The 26,894-nt window shown below is 38.4% G+C and overlaps 1 protein-coding gene and 1 pseudogene across 1 annotated transcript; one reads left to right on the forward strand and one right to left on the reverse strand.

The window, feature by feature from the left end:
- Positions 1-16,491: 16,491 nt before the first annotated feature.
- Positions 16,492-21,325, reverse strand: LOC130027742 (tissue factor pathway inhibitor 2-like). The gene is made up of 5 exons (XM_056118593.1): positions 21,178-21,325; positions 20,676-20,858; positions 19,368-19,547; positions 17,780-17,950; positions 16,492-16,673 (listed from the first exon to the last, which is right to left on the reverse strand). Exons 1-5 carry the CDS (start codon positions 21,260-21,262, stop codon positions 16,567-16,569), a joined length of 726 nt encoding a protein of 241 aa, XP_055974568.1. The 5' UTR covers positions 21,263-21,325; the 3' UTR covers positions 16,492-16,566.
- Positions 21,326-25,592: 4,267 nt separating this feature from the next.
- Positions 25,593-25,650, forward strand: LOC130027906 (uncharacterized; annotated as a pseudogene).
- The last annotated feature ends 1,244 nt before the right edge of the window (positions 25,651-26,894 follow it).

Genomic DNA, 26,894 nt, shown 5'->3' on the forward strand with positions numbered 1-26,894 from the left:
AAGATATGCCCACCCCTGCCCTGGTGTAACCTACAGTTAACTTAATTTCCTGCTAACCTGGTGTTCTTAGTTTGTACTAAAGTACAAGCTTTTATTTTTTTTAAAGCTAATGCACTGAAGGTAGTGAGTTAAGGTAAATTTTAATGATCATTTGTCCCTGTGATAGAACCCTTAAGAATGATATGGGCCACAGAGATGGCTCAAAAGGCATTAGAAGCTCTTCTGACCAGTGCTGTGAATGATCCCTTGTAAAATCTTATCACGCCGAAGGTTGTATGTTCACGGGCTCACTGAACGGCACTGTTTCACCGCCTGCGTTCGGTGCTCTTGAGCCACCGTGTGTGGCCTGGATCGGAACAGCTGTTGGCCAACGGCAGACGGAAGAAAAAAACGGGGGCCAGGCTGGTCTATATCAATAGTAGTTTATTTCAATCCTCTTCACTCCTGTCTTTCTCTGCCTCCTTCTCTCCTGGGCCCCAGTCTTTGAAGCTCTCTCCTTCTGGCTCTGACTCTGGATCTCTGCAGCCCGAGCTCTCTCACTTCTCACCCCGTTTCCGAACTTACTTCTTAGTTTATATAGCAGTCACACAAGGCAGTGACATAAAGGTGGGTTGAATACTGACGAATCAACAAAGAGAGGTAAGACCACTCCTCCAGGAGATTAACTCAAGGATGAAATCTCATCTACAGACATTACTTCAGATTACTAGGAGATCCACCCAAGGGTGGGATCCCAACAAGGGTGTGTTATTCCTTCAGTTAGTAATCTACTTAAATAGTTGTAATAAATCTACTTCTAATATTTCTAGCAATGTCATTCTGTATGAGCACAGTAAGAGATATAAATTTAGTTTGGTTCTTCCTGAGAACATCTCACTGTACATTTCGCAGTCCTCAGGCCAGGTTAATCTTCCTAGCTCCTGCAGGGTCCTAGTCTCGTCATTACTTACTTTTGGATAATGACAGCATTTTCCATGATCATGCCCTCAACTTATAGTTGAGTATCGTGGCTCTTTGGCCTGGCCCATTTCCATGCCAGGGTAGCTCACTGCTTGCCCTGGGTCCATTCAGTCCCTCGTCGGGACCCTGCTTTTGGGGTGCTCGGAACTAATGGCAGCTGAGTCAAGAAATCAGATGCCCAGGAGTAAATATTATTCGGAGTCAATCAACTCCCAAGTTACAAAGCATAATATTAACTGTCTTCCTGTGTCCACACAGAAAGGACATTGCTTACAATACAAGTTCAGTGTTCTTAGATGGGTGTGACCTGACAAACCTAAGCTACCTGAGGAAGGACAAAAGAGTGTTATCCTACAATCCCTGAGCACTAAACTTTTAAAACTAGGAACTGCCAGATGAAGTAAATAAGGAAGTAAATTCATGGTCACGGTCCTCCCTTTATTCACTACTTTGCTCGAGCAGGTCCAGTAACCTCTCCATTGTGAGACTTGTTGTGACTGTGTTTGGCATATTTAATACATCACGGGTAGCTTGCCAGTCTTTGCCATGTGGGAGAGATACTCTCAGTAGCTTGCTGGGATCTCCAAGAGGGGCAGAGGAATCAAACCCGGCTCGGCCAGTCTGGCTGCGGGCAAGGCAAATGCCCTACTGCTGATAAAAGTAATGATGAAAAATTATCCCTACTTGTGATCTATAAAGAGAATAACAAAATACTGCACCAGAGCATATCTGTTTACAATACAGCTTACTATTTTAAGCATATTGTTTATCAATACATAAAAATAGTTTAAAAATATTACTGTTCACTAATAATGCAACTGTGCAACCAAGAATTGTTCTTTTTTAAATTGAATCATCATGAGATAGAAAGCTTTTCATGATTGGGATTTAGTCATACAATGCTCCAATATCCATCCCTCAGTGTACATTTCCTGCCACCAGTATCCCCAGTTTCCCTACCACTCCACCCCTAGTAACCCTCCACCCCTTCCCCAAGTCCTGTATCTATGACAGGCCCCCTTTTTCTTTCTAAGGTACTAAGAGGTCATCATGTTTTTTCAGGATGTTCGGTAGTTTTATAAGGAAGGTACAGCTGGAGTAACTTCTTTTGTTTTTAAACTGTGTGACAGCTTTGGGGTGTGAATATTATTGCTAGGTTTCAGTCGGTACACAGAGGTGGGAGAAGATAGCTCAGCCTGATTCCTGAGAAATCCCAGAGATTTAAGTCATAAAACTCGTGTACCTCATTTTTCAGCAGATTATATCTCAGTGCGATCTGTCCCAAGACGATGGAATTTGGCCAGGACACTGTGACTATTTGAGATTGTGGGATCAAGTGGTTGCTGGGGGCTGTTTAGGCAGGCACCGGGCTAACCCACCACCCTCCAATCTACCCTGGTCTATTCATCCCAGAAGAGGTTCAAGATTAATTGCAGATTTTGATCTCTTTCAAGATTTATTTATGGGTCTCTAGAGCAAGACTGGTAGAAGAGTTTATATGATGGCAATGCAATTAAGAGTTTTAATGTGTTTTACAGGGAGATTATTGTTTTCATGCCTGATAACACAACATTCTTGAAACCTTTGACTTTCAAGTATTATTTAAGAGGGGGGTATGGTGCGTCCAGTAGGTCAATCTGCACCTGCAGGATGAGTAAATCAGCAGCCTGATGGTGCCTTCAGACTTTCAGGTACCCTCAAATTGCTGCTGTGTCTTTGGACCCCAAAAACTGGGGCCAAGTTTACCAAGAAATTAAATGACCGAAAGTTAGGTATGTGGGAGCCATACCCACAAACCACCTCTGGCTCAGCTACATAAGCTCATTTATTGGCATTATTTCGGAGATCCATGAATCTTGAAGGAGATCAAAAGATGCAGTTAAGACCTGTGGCATGGAGCAATGCAGGTGATCAGGCACACTCTGCAGGGTATATGCCAATAGTTTATTTCTCTGGAAAAGATGGAAACAAGGGTCATGATCCAAAGGCACACAAAAGAATGTCCGAACCAAACAACTCACTGCAGAGATGCCTCCAAACTTTAAGCCAGGCTGACTTTACCAGAGTGCCTCAGATGGGGACAGGTGTTGTCCCTTTGCCTGTCCTCTAAAAACCCAGGTGGCTGCCAACTTACAAAAACCAATGAGAAGTGCAGGTGTGTGAGTTCAATGACAACAAACTCCAAGTCTCAAGGGAATAGGGGATGGGCTGGTCCTTCTCACCCTGTATCCCCATCCTCAGGGGACCCTGGAAGTCATGCCCACAAACTGCCTCTGGCTGCTACTTAAGCTCCTTAATGGCCATGATCCAGAGACTCACAGAAGAATCTCTGAACAGAGCAGCTCACTCAGAGATGCCTCCGGACTTTAAGCCAGGCTAACTTCACTGAGATGCCTCAGCAGGGGCAGGTGTCATCCCTCCTCTTGTCCCCTAACAATCCTGGCAACTTCCAGCTGCCAAAACTCAATGAGAAGGGCAGGCTGTCTTCACCGGGGAACCTCGGAGCGGGGTGGGTTGAGTTTCCTTCCCTGTCCCAAGCAGAACCCCGGCAGCCAAAAACCTCTAAAACCAAACCGCTGCTATTCCCAAGGACACTCTCCACAAGCTCAGATGAGCCTCACCCAAGAGGGGATGAGCCTCACCCAAAACGAGATGAACCTCGTCAGAAAGTAGACCAGCAGGAAAAAACAGGTATGCAGGAACCCGTGACTGATATTTCCAGGTCCACTTGGATCGAGACTAAGCCTCCTCCCACCAGGTCACCAGTTTTCCAGCAGCTTGGCAGTCACACCCACAAACTGCCCCTGGTGCCACGTATCTCATCAATGGCCAAGACCTAGAGACTATAAACTATAGCTCCTAGAAGAGAACAACACAGAATTTCCTGGACATTATGTTCTATCCATAACAAACAATACAAAATAAATTGTCTAGCATTGCCTTTTCAGCAGGTTTTGAGTGGTGTTAAGACTGGTGTCGTATAATCGAAACCAAAGCACAAAAAATTGTAAATCTACAACTGTACGTCATGGTGTTTCACTAAAAATAAAAATAAATAAAAAAACAATTTTAAACAACACACACACACGAAAAAAGACTGGTGTCGAAACATTGAATGTACCTAAAGTAGAGAGAGAGTATGGGGGAAATTGTCTGCCACACAGGCAGGGGAAGGGTTGAAACTGGGTTGGGGTGGGGAAATACTGGGGATTTTTGTGGTAGAAAATGTGCACTGGTGAAGGGCTGGGTGTTTGATGATTGTATTACTGAAGCTCAAGCATGAAAGCTACAAAACTATATCTCACAGTGAATCAATAAAAAGGGTGTAAAATAATAATAATAATGTAAAATTAACATTCTAAATAAAAAACAGTTATGTGGAGTTCATGCCCAATTCAATCAGCTTAATCAATGCCTGAGTAAGTAGCAGTATTCCTCCACTAAAAAAAGTATTATTTAAAAAAATATGGGACTAGGGAGATTAAACACTGGGTATGGCACAGCCAGGTTCTGTCCCCAGAACTCCATATAGTTTCCTGAGTCTCTCCAGGAATGATCTCTGATTCAAGACTAAACATTGAGCACTACTGGGTATAGATCAATATGAAATCCCCCAATAGAAATACATTTCATAAGGCAATAGCTTTTAAAGTTAGTGTTTCTTTAAGGGATCTTGATAACCTCAAATGCAGATCTTATGGAAAGGATTCACCATTCTATAAACCATTTAAAAATTTGTGATTCATGGGAAGAGGTCAAAATATCAATAATTTCAGGAGTTTAGAGGAACAATCTTCAGGATGAATTTGAGATGCTTGGGTCTTCAATGAAGGAAGTAGCCGCAGATGTGGTAGAAATAGTGAAGGAATTAGAGTAACAATGGAATCTGAAAGTGTGATTAAATTACAGCAATTTCATGATAAAACTTGAACAGAAGAGTAGTTGATTCTTATGATTGGACAAAGAATTTAGTGTTTTAGATGTAATATACTATGGTAAAGATGCTATAAAAATAGATTAAATAAAACAAAGGATTTTAAATATTACACTGACATAGTTGATAAAACATTGGCAGCATTTGAAAAGATTGACTCAAATTTTACAAGAAGGGCTACAGTGGGTAAATGCTATAGAAAATATTTTGTGATAGGAAGAGTCTGTCAAAGGCACAAATTTAAACACTACTTAAAAGGATTTCTTGGACACCCTAATCTTTAGTGGTCATATTCCTTATCAGTCAGTAGCTGACATGCACATGATATTGCACAATTAATAAACTAAAATATGTATAAACTTAACCTTTTGTACACTGGGAATCCTGCAATGTCTTTTTATTTGCCTTCTTCCTATGTTGTTATATTCTGAAACTAAACTTGTATATTATGAATCTGTTTTTTCTCAACTACAGAGCTGCCAGAAGAAATCTACTGGACAGGCAACTCCATTCATGGGCTCCAGCTTAAGAGAAGAATTAATGTGAATAAACATAAAAAAGTGTCTCCTAGAGAAAACAGAAAATACTTTAGGAAAAAGTGCCAGTTCTTACAGAAAATTCAGTGAATGGTGGATCAATCACAAAAGAAATCTCTATAAATAACTAAACAAGTTGTGAAAAGTAGCACAAAGACAAAGGAATTCATATTCAATTGCATTTCAGAAAAAAACACTTTCAGTTAGTAAAATTGAGAAGTCACTGGATTGTGAAGTTTTCAACTAAAAAATATTATGTAATGTAAGCATTATAGGAACAAAATGTTCTTTGCAGTATTACTTATTGTAGTGGAAAAATGATGTGCTCTAGGCAGAACATGATGACTCTCCGAATAATGGTGACTTATCTGTGTTCATCTCCTAGGTTTTAAAAATTTTGACATAAATATTCCCTTTAATAGCACTTATCAAGCCTCAAGGCCTCTGCCTAGGGGGTGTCTGGATTTACTAATGCACAACAGTTTGTCAATGGGAAATTACCCTCTGGAATGAGGAGCTGCTGTTTCGTATCATTAAAGCACATCACGGCACAATCTCTTAGAAACATTACTGCAGTAACAAAATATATATAAGAAGTCAAGAAATTAGGCAAATAGAGTCATAATATTAAACATTTAAAAATCCATGAAAATAAAACAGATTAAACAAGAAATTGTCTTTATGATTCCTTGTTAGAAGGAAACTATGATGCCCCAACAGCCCAACTCAGGTCAAGCAACAAGTGGATAATAGTTGTACACATAGAAAAACCCTAGGAGCAGTGTGTTAACTATTTTGATGGACACTTCCCATTTTCTTTTTCTGCCCATTTATTGTTCCTGTACTTTGAATACAATCATTATGAATCGGCCTATTTTTATTTGAAAACATAATCTGCCTTTCTCCTAGGTGATGTTATGCTTACAGTAATAGTCTGCAGAAAGTCCTGGCTCAATTATAAGTTATAATAGGTGCATTTCTTTTCTATCAGACTTCCCATTTTGACTATTCAACAGAGACCTCTAAACTCAAATTTGAAAACTCAGAGTCTACCCTTTTCTTTTCCCATCTTCCTATATTCCTGCATTTGAATTTCTTTTATGAGGTGAGTATGCTAATTCCATACCTCAATTACGAATCTTTTGAGTGTTCTTCCTTATTTAGATGTATAAAAGTTTCTTTTCTATCATTACATTGAGAATCTCTTGGCAAAAATTTTCTTCACAGCTTTGAATTTGGTATAATAGGTGACATCTTAAAAGTTTAATATCTGCATTCATCTGGGGAACATAAAGCAACAAACGGGAGACTAACACCCAGGAATGGCTGAGATTAGTACCAGGAATTTTGCTCCATGACTTGAAGGCCAGCCACATGTGCTAGGTGAAAAGGAAGCTCAGATAGAGAAGAGAGCACCAAATAAAGGGTATTGTGAGGAGCCTCCCAGGGTGGGAGAGACATGCTAAAAGTAGTCGATAGACCAAACATGATTGCCACTCAATGCCTCTCTTGCAAAACACAGTACCCAAAAGAAGAGAGAGAGAACAAGGGGGAATGCTCTGCCACAGAGGCAGCGTGGCATGGGGGGGATGGGGGTGGGAGGGATGCTGGGACCCATGGAGGGGGAGGATGGGCACTGGTGGAGGGATGGGTACTTGATCATTGTATAACTGAAACCCAAGCCCAAAAATTTAGAAGTCTATAACTGTACCTCATGGTGTTTCACTAATAAAAAAAGGCCCGGCAAGCTACCGAGAGTATCTCGCCCGCACGGCAGAGCCTGGCAAGCTCCCTGTGACGTATTCGATATGCCAAACCCAGTAACAACAAAGTCTCCAATGGAGACGTTACTGGGCCCGCTCGAGCAAATCGATTATCAACGGGAGGGCCTTTACCTTGGGCTGGAGCGATAGCACAGCGGTAGGGCGTTTGCCTTACAAGCAGCCAACATGGCCGACCCGAGTTCGATTCCTTTGCCCCTCTCTGAGAGCCCCGCAAGCTACTGAGAGTATTCGATATGCCAGACACAATAACAATAAAGTTTCCAATGGAGATGTTACTGGGCCCGCTCGAGCAAATTGACGATCAACGCGAGGGGCTTTACCTTTACCTTTTAAAAATAAATAAAAATAAAAGTTTAATATCTTTCTTCTTTCAGACTATAAATTCCTTATACTCTAAAATAAAACTCTAAAAGAAAAAGAATCACTAAAAATAGTCACTGAAAGTTTGGATGAACCCTATTAAGATTATATCTGAGTATTTTTCATATTTACTTTACTTCCAAGAATCTAGCGTGATGGATTGACTTTTCTTTTAAGCTATCTCTTATGATTTGTAGCATATCTGTGCCTAAGTGATACACTTGGAAAATATCTGCTTCATATGATGACTACAAATATTGACTGACCTTGGTGGCTATTTTTTCCAAATGAACTTTTGTCCTAAATTATACAATTTTGTTGCCCTAATACCTTAATTTTATATTCAAGGTATCAATTTTCCTTACATTTAAAAATCTAAAATTTTCTGTATTTTATTACTTTTTTCAGAAGTTTACGTTCCCACATATTTACCATTGTGAGAACCATATCAGAAATGGTAATAAGCCATCTGAAAAATGTCCATGTTTCAATGAATGAAACGTATTACCTGCATGTGTACACAAGCAAGGGTACATAAATAGAATATGTCTGTTGATTGACATGGACTATTTCTAAACCATTCTCCAAGGCCCAGTTTCTTGTCTTACTGCACAATTGTCTCTCGTAGTTCTCATTAAAGACTCACCTGTAACAATAGTTGGCATGAGAAATTCCCCAAGCAGTGTGTGACGTTTTTAAGGATTTACATATGTAACAACAAATATTGAATGTTATTTCTAATTATTCACTAGAATCAATTTAGTTTATTTCATACAAGTAATTCAAAGTAATTAAACAGTAAAACATAAAGTTATATAACAGTTTAAAGTTAATTAGAAGTTAAATATCCATGAAGACATTTAATTAAAATATGTTTTATCTTTGGGTTGGAAGGATATCACAATGAGTAGGACTTTTGCCTTATATGAGGCTAACCCAGGTTTGATCTCTAGCATTACAGAGGGTCTCCCAAACTGCCTAGAGTAAATCCTGTTCATTGGCTATTGTGATACCAAAACAAAAGTTTTATCTGCTTTTTGGGCAACAGATTGATAGTACTTACAAATTAATATGTAAAATGTGATATGCATGTTCTTAAAAGTAAATAAAATGGATACCTAGCTCTTTCAACTATTTGAATAGTTGACAAATAATTGATCTGCCTATTTACTCTCAAGCTATAATATAATAACCATCAAAAGTCTAGATTTTACCTGCTACATACAATTAATCTCCTTTATTCAGTTTTCCCAAATGTCAAACTCCTTCCCTTCTGGTAAGCTCCATTCTATTGTCAGAATCTAAAGCTTGTTGACGTTTTGGCTTTTCATTCACTTGTTTTAATTTTTTTTCTGAGGCAAGAATGATAGTACAGTAGGTAAGGTGATTGTATTGCAATTGTTCTATAGTAGCTAATTATAAAAAACAAAAGTTCTATTAATAAAGCCAGGGATAGAGACCAGAGAGGTATTTTATAGGTCTACTATATGATTTGCATGAAAGACCCAGGTACAATCACTTCAACTGCATATTCCCCAGAATATTGCCAGTAGCAACCCCTAAGGAATCATCATGGAGTAATCCCTGAATACTTCTGGCTATGACCGCCAAACAAAACAGAACAACCGCCCCCTCTAAAAGTCAGGAATACACAAAAAAAGTCCTCATTCTTGTGTATCTTTGCTTCTTAAAAATTCCATCAATTCCTCACAATCGGATCTCGGAACCTAGTAGCTTTTGGCAGAAATGCCTCTGGACTTTGCATTAGGCCACTTTCACTGGGCCACTCCAGACAGGAGCAGGTGCTTTCCCTCTGTCTGTTCCCCGGGAATTCTGGTGGCCACCATCTTCCAGAACTCATTGGAAAACCCAGGTATGGGATAGCAGTAAAAGCAAATGCCAGACCTCTTGGGATAGAGGAGGAACGGGCCCTTCTCCTTCCCCCTCCTCTCACAGGACCCTTAGATGATGCCCAAGGAGAGTCACTCCCCCCGCCCCCCGCCATTAAGCGCCTTAACAGCCATGATCCCAGAGACACCCAAACAAATCTCAGAACCAAACGGCTCTTGGCAAAGATCTCTCCAGATCCTAATTATTAAAATTTTAGAATTCCAAAACCACATGGCTGCTCTTGTGGCCGTGGGACATCATATGCTATTCATAACCAGCAATACAAAACAAATTGTCTAGCGTTGCCTTTTTGGCAGGTCTGAATGCCGGGGGAAATTTTCAGATAATAATGGTGGGACTGGTGTCAAAACATTGAATGTAATCAAAGTAGAGAGAGAGAGTAATGTGGAAATTATCTGCCACACAGGCAGGGGTAGGGTTGGGATGGGAAGTATACTGGGGTTTTTGGTGGTGGAAAATGTGCACTGGTGAAGGAATGGATGTTTGATCATTGTATGACCAAGACTCAAACATGAAAGCTTTGTAACTGTTCTCACAGTGATTCAATAAATAAATTTTTAAAAATTCCGTCAATGCATTAAGGCAAGAAAGGAACAAAGAGTTTAGATATTGTCAATAGCAGGCACAATTCATTGCAAATTTTGTGACTGTGGAAAACCTTTTAAAATCAACTAAAGTATTATTACAGATAAGAATAACTTTGTAGTCAGTTTAGTCAGAAACAACTAAAGTCAAAATAACAACTTTTTTATTTAAGAGTAGTTGGAACTTAGAATATTTGATTTATAAAAACATTCTAATAACAAACAAAAAACTCCTAAAAACAATATAATAAAAATAGCTCATTTTGAGGTAGCAGAAATGTATTCAGGTATGTCATCCCAAGAAATGAGAAATAAATATATGTATTTATATAAGTAGTTATCTTGAAGTTGCTGGACTTAAATTACTTAAAGGAAAAAGGAGCTTTGGGACAATTTTCTCTATAAAGCTGAACAAATAAAGTATGGAATCCTAGGAATTACTAGCACAGGCAAAAGGGTGATTGCAGGGTGATTGCAGGTGTCCTGTTTGAAAAAAATCTGATTTCTTTCTGATATAAAGCTCCATGAAATACTTCAGAAGAAAGTTGCAGGTGAGTGAGCTGAGAAGGACTTGATGTTACAGACTGAGGAATATTCCTATCTATGTCAGCAGAGGGTATGTGGGTTAAGTGTGGGCCTACAGTAGAGAGAAGCAAAGGAGATGATACAGATGATTATTCATAGTACCTCTTGTTTCATAGAAGAAAAAATATGAACCACTGGTAAATGAAGCTGAAATTCAAAGTTATGAATTGCAACTGAAATGCCTCTCAATTACAATGATCCAAATGAAACAAAATAATTCTTGTGTAGTGATACATTTTTATTCGTGGTAGGACCTAGGGAAAATAATATGAACTGATAAAATAAAGGAATTAAAAATATTACTTTAAAAGTGTAAGTGATAAAATTTATTAAAGATGCAATTCAACTGCATGAAAGTATAGATAATATGCCGATTCAATGAATAACTGTCCTCCCGTTGCTCATCAATTTGCTCGAGGTGGCCCAGTAACATCTCCATTGGAGACTTTATTGTTAAAGTGTTTGGCATATCAAATACATCATGGGTAGCTTGCCAGGCTCTGCCATGCGGGCGAGATACTCTCGGTAACTTGCCGGGCTCTCCGAGAGGGGTGGAGGAATCAAACTCGGGTCAGCCATGTTGGCTGCGTGCAAGGCAAACGCCCTACTGCTGTGCTATCGCTCCAGCCCTCAATGAATAAATGGGATTTTAATCTTGAAAATGATATTCTAAAATTTCTTTCAAGAAATAAAGAAATTCTTTGAAGAATGAATGTTTTCAAATAATGAAATTACTTTTAAAGAGAACTAAAACATATTTTAAAGAGAACTAAAACACTATATTTTTATTGTAAAATTCAATTAAAAAACCCTTCATAAAAGAAATTATATAGACAAATTTTAGGAAGGGCAAAATGCTTGGATCATTTTAGTTAAATAATTGTTTTAAGGGCTGGAGCAATAGCACAGCCATAGGGCATTTGTTTTCCATGTGGCCGGCCCAGCTGAGCTGGGTTAGATTCCTCCGCCCCTCTCGGAGAGCCCGGCAAACTACCGAGAGTATCTTGCCCGCACGGCAAAGCCTGGCAAGCTACCCGTGACATATTTGATATGCCAAACTGTAACAACAAGTCTCACAATAGAGACATTACCGGGCCCACTCGAGCAAATTGTTTTAATATTTCTCAGGATTATTGATTTAATTTTAGAAATTTCCTGTATGTTTAAAATAATGGTGTTTTTGAAGCATAACACTTAATCTTGAGATTAAGATAGACTTCGTTATTAGTTCTGAGAGATGACATTTACATAGAAAGTTTGATTTGGAAAACATTTTACCACTTCTTATCATAGACAGCAATATTTGTTTAAAAGTTGTAAATAGCTTTTGTTGCTCACCTAAATTATAGACTATATTTGAAATAGAAGTTTGCTTTTAACAGGTAATAATTAAACTGATGATATATCATCATGTACCTAGCCCCAATGAATTGAAGAAATAAAAAAGCACTGAGATACATTAAAAAAATTATAACTGAACAAATACACTTTGTGAAGTAAAAGTTATTCAGAAAGATTAACATTAAAACACAATGCAAGATGTCAATTTGTCCGGAGAATTATAGTACTGTGGTGCAGATGAAAAATTTCTAGGTGAAGATAGCTAAGAATAAAACACAACCTTTTCAGAATCAAATATAAAATGATTGTCTAAGGAAATACGTAAGATTAATATAAGATTAAATTCCACATAAAATAATCCTCCTAATATTCCATTTTATTCATGGGGTCTTGACTTTAAAACTATTTGGCGGGGGCTATAATAATAGTACAGTTGGTATGGCATTTGCCTTGCATATGGCATGCTGGGTTCAATTTCTGGCACACCATACTGTCCCCCAAGCCTGTCAGGATTATCTCTGAGCTAGATGTGGCCCCAAAACAAAACAAAAACCTTTTTTTCTGCTGAATAATTTATGGCATCAAATATTAATTACATGGATTGCAAAGGTATTTATGAGTTAAGGGGTTGAGATTCTGAATACAGTATGAATATAATTTATATTCTATATACATTAAGAGTCTCCTGCCCCCGCGCCTGGCTGTCCTCCTGGGGCCCCTTGAAGGGGGGCGGGTTGGCTTTCCCTCCCCGCCCTGAGTAGAACCCCGGCAGCTGAAGACTTTCAGAACCAGCCACAGCCATGCTGAGACTACTTTCCACACATCCGGACAAGCCTCATGCATGAAGGAACCAGCAGAAGAACCCAGGCACGCGGGTCCTGGGGCTGAGATCTCCAAGCCTGCTCAGATCGGGACTGGGCCTTCTCCACCCAGATCCCCCATCTTCCAGTGGGTAGGCGTCAAACCCACCAGCTGCTCCGGTGCCAGGTGGTCCCATCAACGGCCAAGAGCCAGAGACTCTAAAACCCAGCTCCCGGAAGGGCAAAGTCGTGAATGCCGCTGCGCGACATCTTATTATCTCGTTCTTACTTTGGAGAACCCGGCAGGCTACCGAAAGAATCCTGCCCGCATTGCAGAGTTTGGCAAACTTCTCGTGTTGTACTCAATATGCCAAATACCAGTAACAATGATGGGTCTCATTCTCCTAACACTGAAAGAGCATTGAATACGGCTCTTTTAAAATCTCAGGACTAGGAAGGAGACGTTACTGGTGCTTGCTTGAGGCAATCGATGAGCAGCAGGATGATCGTGATCGTGATACATTAAGAGATGTATTAGAATTCTATAAAATAATAGTAAGATAAAATAAAAGGGAAAGAAAAAAGAACCTTAATCTATGGTTTTTAAAACTTCAAATATTTTTGTTTTAACATACTGTTTGGGACTACAGATTTTCCTAAGAGAGTAGTGACTATTAACGTCACACACTCTTAAAATATGGTAAGATCCATGAGAACATCTGATAAAACTATTTAGAAATTTAGAGCAAAACTAAGATAAAGTATACATAAAATTCAATTTACATGTAACTGAGGGTATAAGGTGAATATTATAGAAAAATGGGAAATGAGTCTAGTAAATTGCTGTATTCTGTGAAACATGGTATTGCCTAAAGTAAAAATAATTTGTCATGGATTGAAGCCATGGGATTGGAGGACGGAGGTTGGTAGGGGAGAGTATGTCCAGTATGGCCATTGTGCAGTTGTGGTTTCAGAGGTCACAGTCTTGGGAAGGCATTTCTTCAGGCTGACTGTGAGAACTACAAAGAAGTAGACATCATTTTGAGGCTGATAGTGAATAGTTAAAAGGAAAAAATAGTGTAAATTCAAGATGTCATGAAAAGCAAAAGAATCTTAGGATATTAAGGTATTATTCAAATCTATCTGATAAAGTACTTTCTATATATGTTATTTGTATACTTTGTTCTTTCCATCCCTCTATAGGTAACAATAGCTTTAATCTGCCTGGTGAAATATCTTTGTGTTTATTTATATTCTTCTAGGCACTTTTTAAAATATAGTTTAAGGTTTATATACCTATATAGGTATAGCTACTAATTTTCCACCTGCAATTTTTTAAATCCCCTTTTGGTAATTACATGATTTGTTTAAGTTATTCTAATTAATATATGTATAGATTCCTTCAAGCTTTTATTATTTTGTGTTTGTCACCATACATTTGAAATAGAATTTTAAAAAGAAGTATTGTTCAAGCAAAGGGAAAATGTATTTTTAATTTTACTAGACAAAGGGATATTTTATATATATATATATATATATTTTTTTTTATTAGTAAAACACCATGAGGTAAAGTTGTAGACTTACAATTTTTGTGCTCGGGTTTCGATTATACAATGATCAAATACCCATCCCTCCACCAGTGCCCATTTTCCACCACCATGTATCCCAGTATCCCTCCCACCCCCATCCCCCTCATCCCACCCTGCCTCTGTGGCAGGGCATTTCCGTGTTCTCTCTCTCCTTTTGGGTGTTGTGGTCTGCCAAAGAGGCATTGAGTGGCAATCATGTTCGGTCCATAGTCTACTTTCAACGTGCATCTCCCATCCTAGGAGGATCCTCCAAACACCCTTTATTTGATGCTCCCTTCTCTATCTAAGCTGCCCTTTTGCCTAGAATGCCCGGCTGGCCTCTACGCCATGGAGGAATCCTCCTGGTACTGATCTCGGCTATTCTTGGATTTTAATCTCCTATTTTGTAACTTTATGTCCCCTAGATGAATGCGATCTTTTTATGTCTATCCCTCTCTTTCTGACTCATTTCGCTTAGCATGATACTTTCCATGTAGTACCACTTGTATGTAAATTTCATGACTTCATCTTTTCTAGCAGCTACATAGTTCTTCATTGTGTAGATGTACCAAAGTTTCTTTAACCAGTCATCTGTTCTTGGGTACTCAGGTTTTTTCCAGATTCTGGTTATTGTAAAAAGTGCTGCAATGAACAAACAAGTGCAGATGTCACTTCGACTATACATTTTTTCCTCTCTGGATATATTCCCAGGAGTGGTATTGCTGGGTCAAATGGGAGCTCAATTTCTAATTTTTTGAGAATCGTCCATACTGTTTTCCAAAAGGGCTGAACCAGTCGGCATTCCCACCAACAGGACAAAGGGATATTTTTAAAGCATATTAAGATGTAGAGAGTTGGTAAAGAGTCATGGACACCCTGGTGGGGAGTAGATGTAGTACATCAACATCATCACCAGACATGCCACTCATGTACAGCAACACCAGAAATGTTAGCATGATTGTAACCAAATTGCTAAATTATACGAAAAATAAATTATAAGAATTAAGAAAACATGAATGCTCCCAATAAGATGTTAGAGTTTTAAAAATAATTCATAAAAATGTCTTAAGTTAAGTTATCATAATTTGTCAAAAACATATCAGGTAAATCCCCCATGGAGCCAACCAGAGTGTGTAATTCCTTACCGTTAACTTTTATGTTTCTTGCTCTTGCTCTTTCTCTCTCTCTCTCTCTCTCTCTCTTTCACACTGTCTCCCTCCCTCTCTTTCTAGATTAAATGAAAGTATTTACTTCATCAAAAAAAAATAAAATTGAATGGTGGTATTTAATTATTCAATTTAGCACAGCGGGTAGGGCGTTTGTCTTGGATGTGGTCTAACAGACCAACCCGAGTTTGATTCCTCTGCCCCTCTCAAAGAACCTGGCAAGGTACTGAGTGTATCTCGCCTGCACGGCAAAGCCTGGCAAGCTACCCGTGATGTATTCGATATGCCAAACACAGTAACAACAAGTCTCACAATGGAGATATTACTGGTGCCGGCTTGAGCAAATCGGTGAACAATGGGAGGACAGTGCAGTGCTGTGTAGATATTTCTAGTGTATAATTCTAGTGCGGGTGAGATATTCTTGGTAGCTTGCCTAGCTCTTCAAGAGGGGCGGAGGAATCAAACCAGCATCACCCTGGTTGGCCGCGTGCAAGGCAAAAGCGCAACCCGCTGTGCTATCGCTCCAGCCCAATATCTACATAATAGCAATATAATACTTATAAAGTGTTGCTAAATTTTCAGCTTTTTCTCCTTAGGGCTAAGTTGTAATTTAGCTTTTAAATAAAAATTAAATATATGTTCTCAAATATATATATTTTATTATATATATTCTTAAAATATATATTTCATTCCTTGAAATTATCAAATTTGGTAAAAACACTATTTTTATGCTTTTCAGTTACTATTAGCTTTTGAAATCTGGAGGAGAAAAATCAAAAACTGGGAAAATTATAATTGCCTTTATTCATGTACGTAGCTAGAATTCAACCTCATAAAAAGATGGTTGGATAGTAAATTGAAAATAATAGACTCACATTTAAGTAGTTATATATATATGTTTGATTATACATATACATAATATACACATTCTTAAAAAGTAACATACAGCAAGAAAACAAATATATGATTCATGCCACTAATTCTTCATCTCTAAATAAAGGCAATAGTATTCGCAAGGTGACATATAGAAAAATTGATTAAGATGACTTTTCCTTCTTTTTAATTTTCAGGATTTTAATTTTCATGTTTCTACGTCTCTTTGGAAACCTTCGTAGGCGCTTCTTTATCTTGTACTTCTTCATGGCTAAATTCAACAAAATGAAAAGAAACATCATGTCTTCAGTTTGCAGGCTACAAACAACATATCTAATATGGTTTTAATCTCATCTTGCTTTTAGTAATTTTAAGGTTTAACTTTCCATCCATTCAGTTACACTCCACTGATAAAACACTTATGTAGTGTAATTTATACACTTATACACTTATATAGTGTATATAAAGATATAATAACTATTAATTGCAGCTAGCCATTATAAGCATTTTGACAAAACTGAATAGTTCAAAATTTTTATTTATCTAACAGTAATCAAGAAATGGCACCAGGGGCTGGAGCGATAGCACAGCGGCTAGGGTGCTTGCCTTGTGTGGCCTACCCGCTGTGCTATCACTCCAGCCGACCTGGGTTCAATTCCCAACAACCCATATGGTCCCCTGAGCACCGCCAGAGGTAATTCCTGAGTGTAGAGCCAGGAGTAACCCCTGTGCATCGCCAGGTGTAACCCATTAAAAAAAAGGAATGTCACCATGCTCTTAATAAGCATGGATTCATAAAATACTATTTTAATCATGAATTATTTATAAATAATTATAAACTTGTGGGGTTTTCTGTGTTTTTTATTTGTTTCTTAAAGATGAGTAACTCATATTTATTCAGACTCAGTTCAGGCTAATCTTGAAATTTCCACAAAAATTTAACGACTATTTCTTTGACAGGAGTGTTTTATTTTAACTGCTTTCCATTTTTTTAAAGACCTTATTCATACCTTCTTTCCTATTATTCAGTTATTTATAAAGTTATTTATAAGTTTAATTTAAAAATTAAGTAAGTGGGGCCAAGGAGAGAGTACAGGGTTAAAGTGCCAACCTGGTTTAATCCCCAAAACCACATAGTATTCCCTTGTAGCTCAGGCAGTCCCTTAAACACTAATGGGGGGAGGGATGGAAAAGGGAGTACCCTCAGGTCGACCTGGGTAATCCCTAGTACTGCAGTGTCTGGTAGCACTGCATTCTCCAGCCCTTGTATTGAACCAAAGGACCAGTTGACCAAGAATCACCAGGAGGAATGCAGGTCTCCTGAGAAGTGCATGGGAACTCCCACTCTAACACATTAAATAATAAAAAATTGATTACCATTTGCACAAGCTTCCTTGCAGTCCATGACAGTAACAAAATTATTGTCATTTCCACCGCAGCCAGTATAGTTGAAGGTTTCACACTCTTTATTTCTTGCATTAAAATAATAGCGAGTCACATTAGCAGAGCATAATCCTCCATCTTTTGGACTGTAACAAAATGATGGACCTTAATGAGAAAGAAAAAAATTAGAAATGTCACCATGCAATGGTGATTACTGAGTAAATAAAGAAAATCTAAGCCCATGGAAGCTTCATTTCAAATCCAATCCATACTAAACCACTTACAAGAATTCTTCAAATTTCAAGAAAGTTAACACAATGGTAATTCTAAAATTTGTATAAGCTGAACAGTCTTTCCCCTTAAGCGATGCCTTTGCATCATTTAAATGTATAAAGATGTCTTTGCATTATTTGAATATATAAAGAATATAACACCTCCCCCCAGCAAAATACATAAAAGTGAATAAAAATTATCCCTATTTTCTCAAGAGATAATACATCATATGTGTTCGCAAACTGTCTTATGTTGGGAGTTTTATTTTAAATAGTTTTATAGACTCTTTTTCCTCTTAATGAGTAAGCTCTTCATAAATAATAATAATCTCCATGGTTACTAATAATTACTACATATATTGGGTTCCAGGGTATCCAATGTAACATTAACAATTACACAAAAAAATTTAGATAACACAGGTAACAATCATCTTCTCATTAATTAAAGATTCTACAACTTCAACTTGATATGACTATTGAACTTAATCAAAGTCCCTGTCAAAGCAAACTTTCCATTCTTGAATTTCTGTATCTATGTATGAGAGTTCTCTGTTGTGCCTGGAGAAAATGTCACTATTGTCCCGTTCAACAAAGAAAATTTTGTGCAAATATTTTATCTTTTCAAGGACTTGAAAGGGGCGGGGGAACTATCAAATGAGGAAGAGGAAAGGAGTTTTCTGCTGCAATCTGCAAGTACTGAAGGATACAGAAATCTCACAAAATACTTTTGAAAAATATTTTTCAGGTTCCATCCTCTTAAGTCTGTATGACTTCCATTCTTTCAAAATTACAAGTGATTTTGTACGAATCAGATGGCATAACATCAATTAATGAATTAAGTTTTAGGTAGATGAAGTTCTAAGGAAACAATGCAGTGGGATTGGAGCGATAGCACAGCAGGTAAGGCTTTTGCCTTGCATGTGGCCGACCTGGTTTGATCAGCATCCCATATGGTCCCCTGAGCACTGCCGGGGTAATTCCTGAGTGCAGAGCCAGGAGTAACCCTGTGCATCGCTGGGTGTGACCCAAAAAGAAAAATAAAATAGAAAGAATACAGAAAAGGGAAAAAATTAATTATAGCATTTTTACATTCAAATGCTGAAAGCTGTCGAGTCAACTTCTCTTAGCTGGGATAGTACTACTATTTCTCACAGAGTGACAGCGAGTTATTGGCAACATACTATGTGTGAAATCACCAGAATTTACAACATGTTCTTCCTACATAAAATGGTTAGTATTTTTTTTTTTACCCTTCTGGGGATATGTCAACAAGGAAATGAAGAGAAACACTATAAAAATGTTTTATTTACTTCTCTTTGGTAAACAGAAGTCCAAACAGGTAGCTTCATCTGGGAACTGGTTTCCATTACTCTGACATCCAGAAGATCTGTATTTTTCACACCTCATGCTACTGAGATTGAAAAAGTATTTATTTTTGAACTTTCCACACTTCGCCTCATTGACATCCAACCGGCAAACTTTGGGAACTACTAGAAAAAAGAAGGTGAGAAAACAATGTTAGTTAAAAAGCATTTTTATTATTACTTTCAAAACTTGGCTGTATTTCAGAAATAATTGAGTGAGCAGTAAGCTATGTAATATGAGGCAGTAAATGCCTCCAAGGACTTCCCATCAATTCAGTTATTTAACTTTGTTGTTGTTGTTGTTCAGGTGTACCCTGACCAGGTCTGATTTAGTTTTGCAAAATCTTTCATATTTAGCAAAAAGACTCCGTCCTCTCAGGAGTTGTGATTCTGTCAACATACAAAGTTAACTGAACTTAAACAAGGGAATACACATCTCCTGACTCAGTTCTCCTGAAGGGAATCCACATCTCCTGACTCAGTTCCTTGAATCAAAAGCATCATTATCACATTACAGGTGTTAAAAGACACAACACTCACAATGGAAATAAAATAGAAAACAGTATCAAGAATCTTCTCTAGTCCAAAACTAAACTCATGATGCTTGGGTTTCAGGGCACAAGAGCAAGACTATAGTGGACTAAATCACACTTTAAATAATAAAATCTAAAAATTATCAGATTGAGGGTTGGAAAGATAGTACAGAAGCTAAGGTGCTCGCCTTACAGGGGTTCCACACAGGTATGATGCCCTGGCAACCTATATGGTCCCTGGAGCCTGCACAGACTCCTGTGCTGAGCTCCCGACCAGAAGTTTAGCCCTGAGCCCCACAGGGTGTGGCCCCTAAACTAAATGAAATGAAATAAAATAAAATGATCGTAATTACATTAATTGACATGAAGAAATTTTTTTCCCCAGGAGGTATAAAAGCAGTGGGTTTAGAATTAATGATAAACACAGAAAAGCACTATGCTGCATCAAGTCCAACATACAGTTGCATTATTATGCCCTGTGGTAAAGTAAGGAATCTCTCGCTTGAGTCACACAGGCACACAGTCACACAGGCACTAAGAGAAAGTCTTAATGTTTGCGAACTTGTGATTACTTGCAGGAAGCTAAAAACCGGTGATTCTTGCTTAATGCCATGAGAAAAGTCAGGCTCAAATTTACGGAGATATGGGGCGCTGGTTAACTGCGCTAAGATCTACCAAATCCACCTGTGCAACAGTTTCTGGGGTGCACACGAGCACTTACTCTCTATTTTCCAGCAAGCTTCGGTGCATTCTTCGAAAGTTTCGAAATTGTTGGCGTTGCCTCTGCAGCCCCCGTACATGAACAAGCTGCAATTCTGTGTGTTCCTGTCATAGTAGTATCTGGGTATCAGCGCCCGGCAGGGTCCTTCGTCTTGAGGCAGGAGACAAACCTCGGCGTTGTTGTCTAGGGGAGAGACAGAGCAAGAGCCCAAAAAGGGAAAGTCAGACACAACCTAGTAAAGGGACATTGCTAGGAAGTTCTGTTCCCTCTAATTCTGCTCCTGGAGAGAGAGCGCGCAAACTGAGGCTGGAGCGGGGCTCCTTTGCGCGACTCCTGGAAGTTCCTGGCAATAGCCTGGGGTGGAGAAGCGAGGAAAAGAGGGGTGGGAAAAAAAAAAAGGTGCAGTAGCTCTGGGAAAGCAGAGAGGAGAGAAAAGCCTGTGATTGGTGCCCTTCGCAGGAGGAAGCCCTGGCCAGAAACGGGTCTGGGACCCCGCTGATACCTGACTGCATTTGAGTCGCGTCGTTTAGCGCAATCCCCAGCAGCAGCGGCAGGAGCAACAGCCCGAGAAGACAAGCGTGGCCCATGGTGCCTGGGTCGGATAGGGTGTCTTGAGAGTGCGCCGGAGGGAGAAGGGTGCACTGAGCTCCGCTTGCAAGTGGCCTGGGTGCCCGTGCCGGGCTGCGCGCTTTATGAGGCTGGAGCGTCTATGCAACCCCAGACCGGAAGGAGCACGCCTGTGCTGTCTGGGGCGTGGGGTGAGGGGTGTGGACAGGCTGAATCACGCCCCGCAGCCTGTTACTCGTTGCTGGAAAGGGTGGTGTTACGGGGGAGAGGAATTCCCCAAGTTTAACCTGCCTCCCAAACTTTCTCTGGTGGCCAGGTGCCGGGCGCGGGTACCCAGATTGAGGTGGGTGTGAGAGGTAGGACAGTGATGGGAAGTCCGAGAACTAGAGGGAAATGACCAGGAGGGATTGTTGAGCAATTTAATCCTCAAAGATGGCTTTTGCTTGATCTTGAATCTCACGCATAGTTTGTACTTTGTTTTACTTCTTTTGGCTCCACTACAGTTTTTTAGATTCCCGCTCCCCACGCCCCATGTTTTTGTGCAGTTCATTCCCTTTTCACTGTGTGCAATCTTTAGTCGCTTGCGGCTGGACAGTTCATATTATTTCCACTTTAAAACTATTTAAAATAAAGATGTTTTTATGTACAAAATCTGATTACTCTGAGATAAAGTAATTAGGAATATTAGAAACGGCCAAATAGTTTCCCAAAATGATTATCATACCATTTTATGTCCCCCACCGACTCTGTGTGTGATTTGTAGCTATGTTTTTGAGTTGAAACATATAAGGTCAAAGAGTCTAGCCTCAAAGGTTCTCGCTCAAGGCTTCACCCAAATCAATCTCTTCCTACCTATTTTCTAAGGCTGGGCAGTTATCAAAGTTCAATGTCCTTTCACAGGTTAACTTCAGACTAATTTTTATTTATTTAAAGAGATAGCTTTGTTTTTAAGTGTACAAGACATTCTCTATACTGAAATTTAATGTGGATTACTGAGGATATATTTGAAGAATATTTTAAATGGGTTCTTGGGAAGAATGTATTTTCCCTTCCTCCTCTTGTTCCCTTGTTCTGGTCTCATGAAAATAATTACTCTTGGCTTCTCCTGAAAATAACACAAGAATTTTAAAGGCATTGCTTCCAAAGTTTTTGAGAAACCCCACCCTCTCAGTGGGTCACTTGTCTAGATCTACTGTACATCAAACCCTCTCCTGTAAGTTCACAGTTACATTGATGTACGTCATGCTGTTGTCATATTCCTCAGAATTTAAGATCCTCAAAATATCTTTTATCTTTTATTCTAGATTTATATAAAAAGCTTTATATATTAAATGCCACTAGGAAAGCAAATGACAGTGTCTGCATGCTGAATGAGACATATATTTCTTAGTACCCTCACTGTTTTTGTTTTTTATCTTATGACATGTAGAAGGAAAAGTTAAGTTAAATAGAAAACACATACGTATTGAAGAAGTATGTATTTATTTTTGTTTGCTTGTTTTAGGGGGAGCCCACACCCAGTGTTTTCTGAGGGCCCACAATTGACAGTGTTCAGGGCCCCAGGATTTTAGCCTGGAATTTATGGCAGTAGTCACACAGTAGGCAAGAACCTTAGCCTCTTGTACTGTCTCTCTGACCCTTGAGGTAATGTTCTTGTTTTGCATGCAGCAGGCTCTAGTTTGATTCTCTGTAGCACATGTGGTCCCCTGAGCATTGCCCGAGTGATCTATGAGCACAGAGCAGGCGAAAGCTATGAGCATCTACAAGGTGGTAAGAGAGTATAGTTTATTTGCCTAGACTTCATACAATGATTCTGAGAGGGAAATATAACCCAAATCTCCCATATTACTGCAATGGAAGTGATACACTGACCTAAAAGAGGCCAGCGCTGGTGCTACTACACTGGACACGATCTCCTTATCTTCTTTTCTAGTGCTTCATGCTCTTCATTCCATTGAATCAATTCTTTCCCCTTCATGTGCTGAAACACAACTGCCCCCAAGTTTTAATAGTTTCTATTTGGACCTTTGTATCTTTGCTTTCTCTTATTTTTTTTCCATCCCAAACTTAGGTTTACATTTGATTCTATATTGTTTTCCTATCAGAGTACCATTTTACTACTCTCATTTACAGAAAAATTTATCAAAACATTATTTTTATTGTCTACCTTTATTTCCTCATCTCTCACCTTTCCCACATTCCACTGAAACTAAACTTCTCTGTTGGGAAAGTAGCAGAACAATAAGTGTTCACTGTCCAGGGCAAATCTGATAGGGCTTTCCAGTCCATAAGACATTCAAAGCAACAGTTCCTATGATCACTAAAATTCTCATTTTTCCATCTGTGTTTTCTCTAATTTCTCATGGTATCTAAAAAATGGAAACATTTCTCCACTCTTAAGAATTTTTTCTATTAGTTTTTCTGATACCATATTCTACTAGTTTTATGACTAGCCTATTTATATGACTAGCCTTCTCAATCTCTTCTGCCTTACATTTTAAGATTGGGGTGATTCAATCTCAAACCTAAGATCTTTTCTCTCCAACTATATCCTCCTCTCACATTATTTTAAAGTACACACACATACAATGTACATACATACACATATTTTCATATAACCTTGATCTCACCTCTAAATTTTGAACTATTTATCAATTGTGACATCTCCACTTGGGTATCTAATAAATAGCTCTAAAAGTGTATGTCCTAAACTGAAGCCTTGATCATATACCACAAACCTTTCAGTAAAATATACTTCTATCTAGATTTTAAAATAAAAAACATTGGAATCTTTTTTGATATCTTGCATCTCTCTTTGATCCAGTTAAGTCATAAATACATACATCAGTTCTACCTTAATATCACATTTATATCTATCTATATTTCTTTATGTCCAAAATGAACAATGCAGTGCAAATCTATCCAGTTTGATTTCTATCATCATCATTTCCATCATTAATTTGCTAGTGCAATATAAAAACTTTCCATATTATTGCTTTATATTTGCAATGCTTCTTTATCATCCATACCATCAATGCTAGTAATACCCCACTAGGTCCAAGAACCCTTTCTCTCTCTACCTTTGTCATCAAACATGACTGTTGGTGCTATCTCAAAGCCTGTTTTCATTGGGAACTGTTTCATCTCTTACTTTGTTTCTTTATATGCTGGATTGAGTTAGAACATTCAGTGATTGTTTTTTTCCTTCTAATTCACTTCACTTAGTAAATCTATTCATGGTGAAGTGAATAGCTAAGTAGTATTTCATTGCATGTATATTCCACAATTACTTTTTTTCTTCTTTTTCCCCTTGTTTTTGTTTGGGGGCAACACATGGTGATGCTCAGGTATTACTCCTGGGTCTGTGCTCAAGGGACCATAAGTGGTGCTGGGGATTTGAACCATAGTTGTCTGCACTCAAGGTTACTTTCTGTACTATTTCTTACTTTCTGTACTATTTTTCCAGTCCCCCTTTTTTATTTTTCTTAGGAAACACACACTATAGGTTTTAAACCGGTGACTTCACTTTTGTTACTCAATCAACTTCCACTTGATGGTATTTGTTTGTCTTGGAGTAACACCAGACCATGCTCTAGACTTATTCCTGACTTTGTACCCAGGGATCACTCCTGGTGTTGCTCAGACCACTACATTTGGTGCCTTGGCTCAAACCCTGGTTAGTAGAATGAAAGGCAAGAACTCTGTTTGCTGTAGTAGTATAGCTCTGACCCCACATGGCGAGTTTTAATGTATTAGGCCAAGGTATGATATAGCACTCAAAGTAAAATTAAAATTCTCCTGTAACTCATTTAGTTTCTCATAATGGTTTATAAGGCTCTATTTCTTCCAACCACTATTTCTTTTAATGACCTTATCTCTCTTGATCTCATTATCCTCAATTTATACTCTTTTTTCTTCTGGTATAATTTATTCCCACCTCTGAGTATAGCCTTTGCATGAGCTATTCCTTCTCCATAACCCTTCACTCATTTTGAAGTACTGATTTAGTTTTCATTGTATCTTACTTGAACTTGGGTTTTGATCCAAGTGGCATTACTTATAATCAGCCCATATGCTATCTCTCCATATCCCAGACTCTCATCTCTTTATACTACCTAATGCAATCTTTACTACATTTTTGCATGCATTATGTGAAATTAATATGTTTGGGTTTTTTTTGTCTGTCTGTTCCTGTCACTGCTATATAAGTTCTGTGAAAGCAGAGAGTTCCATGCCTATCTTCATACCATTTGATTCTTTACACCGTTTTATTTAGATCACTGTCACTGTCACTGTCACTGTCCTCCCATTGTTCATTGATTTTCTCGAGCAGTCCCAGTAATGTCTCCATTGTGAGACTTAAGGAGAGAAGGTAAGCACTCCCCTTGACAAGGATGGATTTTAATTTGAAGCTACCGAGAGTATTTGATATGCCAGACACAGTAACAACAAAGTCTCCACTCGAGACGTTACTGGGCCCGCTCGAGCAAATCGACGATCAATGGGAGAGCCTTTACCTTTTACCTTTACCACATAAATATTGTATCTGAGGGCTAAGAATAGCACTGTAGCAGGTTATAGTCTTCACTTGCCCTTCTGTGGAAAGCCTGCCTGCCTGTTAGTTAATTTTGATGATTAATAATATAGTTTGTATGAAGATATTTTGATTTAACTTTTGGGCTTGGAAATATGCTTGCTAGTAAAGTAGAGTCAATATTAGCTCTTGTAAAGTCCTGATTTTTTAGGTTATGGGTAGGCGTTTGATTTTTTAGGTTATGGGTAGGCGTTTTTAGGGAAGTAAAAATTTAAATGTCAGTTAAAGATTCACAGTGAAAGTAGACAATAGAGGAATTGTAAGGAACATAAAATTTCACCCAGATATTTTATTGGGACAAGCGGATGTTCTGTCCTAATCTTAAAGCGGAACGTATACGTGCTGATGTAATGTGTGCCTTGGCACGTTGTTTCTGTAACTGTATAAGACGAAGAACTCTGGATGCAATAAACTGCAGCCCAATCAGCCTCTCTTGTGTTGGTGTCTGTCTGTCCAACGTGCCGAATCTCCTGCTTTCCTGTGCACATTTGCCTGGTCTCCCCTCAGCCTGGTGGTCTTCAACTGAGTGGTCTGCGGCAGTTTTCATGCATTCCTGAACTCTACTCACCTAAAAAAATCTGTTAGTCTTTTGTATATAACTAAGATCTTGACAATTGATTTGAGTTGCATGTTAGTATGATACATCGATAATTTTGTCCTGTGATATTGTTTGATGTGTATACCTTTTATGAAGAGAAAATCTTCTCATAATACTAAGTTGGTTCAATAAGAAATCCCATTAAACTGGTAAACATAACATTTTTCTACCTTTATGCTTCTGTAAGCTTTAATTAGAATTTTTAAAGTTCTTTAAAAGCCAAGTTTTAGTTGAGAGAAAAATGGCTAGTGATTCAATATTAGAAAATGCAGCTTTTGCCACTTCATTTCAGTATTTCATGTCTGACCTCTGTGAGGGACATATTTTAAAAACCATTAGTAACTTTCATTCACTTTAAAATAATAAGTGAGTCTAAGTATTGACAAATAGAGTATTTCATTGATTGGAAAGTTTTTGATATAAATATAATTCTAAGAAAGTTTATTCATTTTGTCTTATG

Source organism: Sorex fumeus, unplaced genomic scaffold (genome assembly GCF_029834395.1).
Source record: "Sorex fumeus unplaced genomic scaffold, SorFum_2.1 ptg000037l, whole genome shotgun sequence".
NCBI lineage: Eukaryota > Metazoa > Chordata > Mammalia > Eulipotyphla > Soricidae > Sorex > Sorex fumeus.

What these genes read in the sequence shown, in the direction of transcription:
- LOC130027742 (XM_056118593.1), bottom strand. Translation starts at nt 21,262, where the DNA reads ATGGGCCACGCTTGTCTTCTCGGGCTGTTGCTCCTGCCGCTGCTGCTG. An exon ending in CTTCTGTTTACCAAAGAGAA is followed by an intron (nt 17,951 to 19,367) that starts GTAAATAAAACA and finishes TTTCTCATTAAG; the next exon opens with GTCCATCATTTTGTTACAGT. An exon ending in CAAGGAAGCTTGTGCAAATG is followed by an intron (nt 16,674 to 17,779) that starts GTAATCAATTTT and finishes TGTTGAATTTAG; the next exon opens with CCATGAAGAAGTACAAGATA.